The 6,781-nt window shown below is 49.0% G+C and overlaps 1 protein-coding gene across 2 annotated transcripts in view; it reads left to right on the forward strand.

Annotated features, from left to right (window-relative positions):
* SARC_08371 overlaps positions 1 to 5,907 on the forward strand; it is a gene marked incomplete at both ends in the record, with an annotated part of 10,716 nt that extends 4,809 nt beyond the window's left edge. Inside the window, 4 exons of one of the 2 annotated variants that reach the window (XM_014297650.1) lie at positions 129 to 1,432; positions 1,790 to 3,129; positions 4,275 to 4,795; positions 5,164 to 5,907. In XM_014297650.1, coding sequence (XP_014153125.1) covers positions 129 to 1,432; positions 1,790 to 3,129; positions 4,275 to 4,795; positions 5,164 to 5,907 — 3,909 coding nt within the window. Of the gene's footprint in view, positions 1 to 128; positions 1,433 to 1,789; positions 3,130 to 3,720; positions 3,804 to 4,274; positions 4,796 to 5,163 lie in introns of those variants that run through there. The other variant, XM_014297649.1, reaches the window with a different exon arrangement.
* Between the last annotated feature and the right edge of the window lie 874 nt (positions 5,908 to 6,781).

Here is a 6,781-nt window from a genome sequence, read left to right on the forward strand (position 1 = left end):
GTATATATATATATATATATATATATATATATATAATTGAACTTTCTGGCGTTCCATCCACTCCCTGCATTACTGCACTAGCTATCAAGAGATCAGATCACTTTTCTTCGTCTTTCGTCTCATTTAAGGTGGCGGGGAAAACGGGTCAGTTTATCATCAAAGTCGATGGCAAAGACCAGCTCATCAAGATAAAAACCCGAAAGGAAGGTACCGCAGGATACGCAAAATCGGGACTAACTGAGTCCAAAAATTCAGATCGGGGCAATTTGGTGATCTGCGACTCATTGCAGGGAGATAGCGCTCTTTTATCTGCTAACCACAGTGCAGCTAGCACCCTTGCGGCTCCAGGTAAATGTACGCGGGAAAGAAAATGTACGTCTGTAGATGATGGCAGTGATGTGAGCGATGGTGTCAGGAACAGTACCAAAGACGTCAAACCAGTAGTACGGAGAGACAAGGATGGGAAGCTTTTAAGTATAGATGAACACACCCATGACACGGACATGGGGCCCATTCGTAGTAGGTACAAGGACACGGTAACTAAAGAAACAAACGGGGACAGGAGGTATAGGGAGCCTTCAGAACATGTGCGAGAGGCAAGGCGAGATAGAGAGAAGCAACAGTACATACAGAGAAATGTGGAGATGAGCAGACAGCGGGATGTGGCGCGCGAAAGGGAACGAGCGCAGGAGAAGGAGAAAGCCCGCGTTCGTGTGAAAGTGGAACAGAACCCTAAAACCCTGGAAACCAAGGGTATGTCTGCCGATATGCCAGGGTTGAAGATGGATATGGGCGCGTATCTGGAGGCGTATGATGAGTATGCGGATACAGTGGTACCAAGTCAACCGACAAACGGGGTGACTGAAGCGTCTGCACGGGCTAGTAAACGCACACGAACACGTACAGAAGACAGCTCACGGGAGATAGTTATCAACGCTTCTGAGAGGCAGAAGAACACACGCACGCACACACACACTGCTGTAGGTAAGCACGCGACGACAGGGAAAATGGCCCATTCAGCTAGAGCCAAGTCGAACGGACCGACTACATACATAGCCACGCACGAAGCAGCACACACCGAGGCACAGGCAGACAGCAGGCACAACTCAGCACATCAAGCAAGTCAATCGGAGACACACAGGGATAATACACACACTTCAACGTGTGCAACAACCGCACAACCAGGGAACCAGCCCAACTGGAACGGACCCCTTATGTCGAGCACTCCAACCACGCCGTCACCTTTAAATGTTCGATTGTCTGTGGCATTGCTGAGTGTCTTGGCCAATCAGAAGGCGCTACAGAAAGCCGTTGCCGTGGCAACCGCGGCGTCGAAGAGCAGAGAGGGTTTGATGGGAGATGATGCGGGGACGGTGGGCCATGACGGGCTCATGAGTCATTGTGCTGTGTTCCTCATCGGACTATCCAGCAAGTATGTGTGCTATTATATCTCTGTGTATCTTCATAAGGCTAGGATTAATGCATATCCTATAAGCAGTAAGCATGTATTCTAGTTTATATATCTGCGTTTTTATAGGGTGTCCGAGTTGATTGATATTCTATTAGTAGCAAGTATGTATGCTATATTTATTCGTCTGCCTCTTAATAAGGCTGCAATAGCTATCAACACCCTACAAGCAGCCAGTGCGTATGCTATGTCTCCCGTGTCGTTATAAAGTCACAACCCATATCGATATTCATAAACCAGCAAGTATGTATTCTATGTACATTTAATCTACTTACCTATATCATATCTACCCTATCCCCCATACCACACACACCCTCTCAGATCGTCCAGCCGCAGTCTCATCCGCCAGTGCCTGAGTCGCATGGGAGCGTCGCGGTTCGTATCACTCAACCGCACAGTAACGCACGTGATAGTAGCGGGCGACTTCAGAGAAGGCACACAACACGACCACGACCACACACACGCCCAACTGACAGAGATACTCGCACAGACACGCAGATGTGCTGCGACGGGAGGCTTGTTAGGGTTCAAGATGGTGTCCCTGGATTGGCTGCTGGACTCGTGTACACGGCAGAGGCTGCTGGCAGAGGAGAGATATGAGGTGTATATGCGCGAGGGTGTGGTGGGGAATATGCGACGCGGTGTTGCATATGGCGAGCGGGGAAGCGTGGCGAGTGAATACACACTGGCTGTAGATATCGCGGATAAGCAGTCGGTCAGAAACTTGGAAAATTGGGAAGAAGTATTTCCGAGGGAGGGAACGGATGTGGAGGACAATTATCCAGGAATGGATGAAGAACTCGAGAACACTAGGCGGGCTGCTGGGGTGGGAGGAAGTAGGAGAAGTAGAGACGAGGGCCCTGCGGTTAAAGCGGTTAAAAGTGAAAAGGCTGCGATTAAAGTCGAAGACCTTGTGGGAGAAGATGAGCCGACTGCGGTGAAAGGTGAGGCGCAAGATGACGGCTACAGTGGCGATAGGGATCCACGGAACAAAGCACAAACCCAGGACACGAACCCAACCCGCAACCAAACCTTTAGTAATAACCCAACCCACAACCAAACTATTGGTAAGAATAGCGCAGCTGCTGATACCACCAAGTCAGCTGCTTCTAGAGACAGCTATAGCAATAACATATTTAGTAAGAGTGCCAACGCCAGCGGCACACACGGCTACAACAATAGGGACGGCAAACGTGGCGTGGGTGTTACCGGTGAGGTGGAGGTACCTCTGACGGGTGGTGACAGCACAACCATACACGGTGGATGCGATCACACCACTCGCAGCCACAGCGGTAACCATGGCAACGATAAGTCCACGGACTCTGGCAGCTCAGATAAACCTGGTCAGGTAAACGGTCACCACTCCCCAAGGGAGGAGACTGCCAGTGCCAAGGCCAATACTACTCGAGGCACGGATACGCAGACGCACTCCCTTCACTCCAACGAGGGCTCTGACAGTGACAGCAGCGCTGAAGACATTGTACAGATGTTTGCGGGTAGTGTGGTGGTTCTGCCTCCCGGGTTCCATTCGGGCGAGACCGAGCTCATTGTGGAGTCGATTGAGGAGAGAGGGGGGGATGTGTACCTGGGCACACAGGCTCAGGGCGATTTAACGCGTTACCTGGGGGTGTGTGAACGGAAGTCCGCGGATGTACTTACAGGTGAGGTTGGCTGTGGGTACGGGTTGTGTTGTCTGAGTAGGTGTACGGGAATCTGACTTGGCGTGTGAACAACACACGCGTGAATTGGCTTATAGCACAACCTATATTTACCAGTACATGCGTAGTCGAATCTTTGTATGTTTGTTGGTAACACACGCGTAAATTAACCGAAGCTACAACTCGTATCTGTCTTTGTATGCGTACATGTATTTGATACCCAAAGCGCAACGTATACTTATCTGTGGTATCCGTACACGAAGATGATCATGAGTGTTGACAACACAGTCGTGTGAACAAATGTCTTACTTTGAATACTAGAGCTTGTGCCATGTTTTGAGTATTGGGTCTGGATATACACTTGTGACCCTACAGAACCGGGAGATACAATTCTCGATCTTGTTTGAGTCCGTTTGAGTCCGTTCGAGTCCAAGTTGTAGGGTTTCGGGATTTTCTACTTCTGGTGTTTGTTCGAGAAGGCTAGTGCAAACGATTGGCATGTGAGTCGTTTGCGTGCAAGATACGTTGGATAGTGATATGATATGTGTATGAATACAAATGTCCTAAAGCTGAATACGCTGGGTTTTCATCTAGGTTTTGTACACTTACGGGTCTGGGGTTTAGGGTTTGGAATATCCCGCAACTAGTTCATTCCCTCTTCGGAGAAGGCGAGGTAGATTCTAAGATGAATCCAATTTGGTACATTTGTTATGTACAGCCAAGACTCTCAATGACGCACGAAGGGTTCGACAGCGACCAGCCATACGGGCCATACGCATGGGCACCGGCACAAAGCACAGTCATTCTAATTATAAAATACGCACATCTTCACCCACATAGGATAACATGCAATGAAAAAAAATATAGAAGACATACATAGAAAGTTGTATATACAACACCACACATGGAAAAACATACAATGAAAATATACATAGAAGACATGCATACAAAATTATACATACAACATCACACATGGAAAAGCAATGAAAAACATACATAAAAGACATACATACGAAACCATACATATAACACCACATATGGAAAGACATGCACACCAGTATTGAAGCTTAGTCACCCAATACCAAATATACTGCGACGCATACGCAAGCATCAGAGACTCATAAATGTGGTACCCACACAACTTACAGACACGGCTCAACAAACAACAACTGTGTACCTATTGCTGCCAACGGTACACGGACGGGACATACGAAGCCATGCCGATGTGATGTTGCGAGGCTACACCGGCGCGTGTGTGTGTGTTAACGAGTTGTGGCTGGAGGTGTGTGTGAACACCAACCGTCTGGAAGCTATGACACCCGCACCCAATCATCCACCTAAACAGAGCGACACGCACGCGCAGCACCAATCAGTGGCCAGTAGCCCTATCCCAACCACGTCTAAGTGTGACTACTCGTACCAGTACACCCCTTTATTAGCCCCTGTTCCGACGGCAATGGCCCTGGTGTCACTGTTTGCAGGTGTGCTCTGCAGTGCCTCGCAACTAACGCGTGCGCGCAGAGAGTTCGTGTCTGCGCTGATGCAGTACTGTGGGGGTATGTACACAACGGATCTGTATCGCAAGGTGTCCCATTTGGTGTGTGAGAGGGCCGAGGACAAGAAGTACAGGACAGCCACGGCATGGGGCATCAAATGCGTCACCGCACAGGTAGCATACATTGATACAGTAGGCCTATGAATGTATATATACCGGATGGTTACCCTGTACTAGCGTACATTGATACAGTAAGCCTATGAATGTATATATACCGGATGGTGGCCCTGTAAGAGTGAATTATATCACTGTGGAGTGAATTGTCCATGTCCACCTCTATTCTTCTGTGGCCGGTGTATTAGTCTCCCCATCACACTCACGCAGCGGCTGATAGACTATCTATCCCTCTCCATAACTATACGTGTCTGTTTACGCATGTCTGCACCTGCCGTCTATGCCTGTATATGTATGGCTACCATTTATCCATCGGTATATTTACCTGTCTCATTCTCTCCCTCTCTTTCTGACTCTCCTTCCCTCAGTGGCTTATTGACTGTGTGCAGCGTGGAGCTGTGCTGCCTGTGGACACCACACGACACCGTGTGGGCGAGGAGACGTCCGCTAACACAGACACACAACTCAGCACACAAGGCACACAGCTACACACACAGCCAAATACATATACGCCCGGGGATACCCAAGCAACCGTACACACACACATAGATGGGGTCTCACATAGTCCAGTGGACACCCAAGTGCCCGTCTACTCGCACAGAGATAGGCATACACGTACACAAAGTGAGACTCAGCCACCTGTGCACACACAGAGGGAGAGCAATACACACACGGCACCACCCGCACACAGCCAGGCACACCCACAGCCACCGCCACACCCACACACACACCTGCCCGTGCACACCACACACATCCCACCCACCAGGAGAAACAACCACACAGCCGACACTGTGTCTGTGGACCATGGTGACGGACGCATGGGCGCGCACGTGGTCAGCGTAGATGGGCGAATAACCGAGCGAGGGGTTGCTATGGAAACGATGACCGCCGCTGAGGTGATAGAATTGGACGCGGTCGAGGTGCCGGATCCAGAACCGTCCCAGGTTGCCATAGCAACGGATGGCAGCGTCGTGGATATCACAGGGGCCAATGAACCTACATCTGGTGCAAATGACAAGGAGTCAACTCCACGCCTATGCTCACAGCTGACCAAATCACTCCGAAGGAAAATGCTCGAGGTCTGTGGTTATGCTAAGATTGGTTTCATGTAGTGATATGGGTGTATGTGATCATATACGGTATAGAGGAGATAGTGATGTGTGTATATAGTCATAGTCATGGTCATGGTCATAGGGGTAGTGTGAGGTATATGTATCTAGGGTATAGTGTTTCAAACGGATGTACGGAATGGCCTGTGGAGATTAATATGGAGTGTGGTGCCGCTCGAGTGATGTCGGCTTACGCTTGGGGCTGTAGTTGTACTTGACCCAAACGCACTGGGGTGTCTATATAGACGAGCACGCGTATAGTGCACAAACAGACATGGCAGTACGCGACCATGCACACAGACAAGCACTCACCCTCGAATGAATATGTACCAATACATGCACTGTGAACACACACACACACGTAAACGCACTCTATTACTGGCCGAATAAAATGTACGCACACTTAAACTGTGTACACGCACACAAACACACGCCACCTTAAGACAGAACCAATGTGCATGCCTGGGTACATTTAACACACACACGCCCTTGGCGGGAGATATCTAATGGGTAGAGCAAGTGATACTACGACTGAAGTATATTGTAGTAGATTGTGGAGGCCTACTCTATGTACTCTTACAAACATCAGATAGGGTTAATGAACAATCGTCACCTGGTGACTCAGACACTGAGGCAATACGGAATTCATACTGAAGTTTTCTGACAGACTAACGCAAGAGATATACTACACGGTGCTCTTACTGGAATACACTGAACATGTACGGTTCCTATCACAAGCTTTAGGCCAACATATCAGAGGAACACGGCGTTTTAACGGGACACAAAGTGCTGCCATATACACTCAGACTAGTCCACGCACGTAGTAAATTCGCGTGTTTCATTGCTATGCGTGAATGAATGATAGTATCTAGAATGG

Source organism: Sphaeroforma arctica (genome assembly GCF_001186125.1).
Source record: "Sphaeroforma arctica JP610 unplaced genomic scaffold supercont1.748, whole genome shotgun sequence".
Taxonomy (NCBI): domain Eukaryota; class Ichthyosporea; order Ichthyophonida; genus Sphaeroforma; species Sphaeroforma arctica.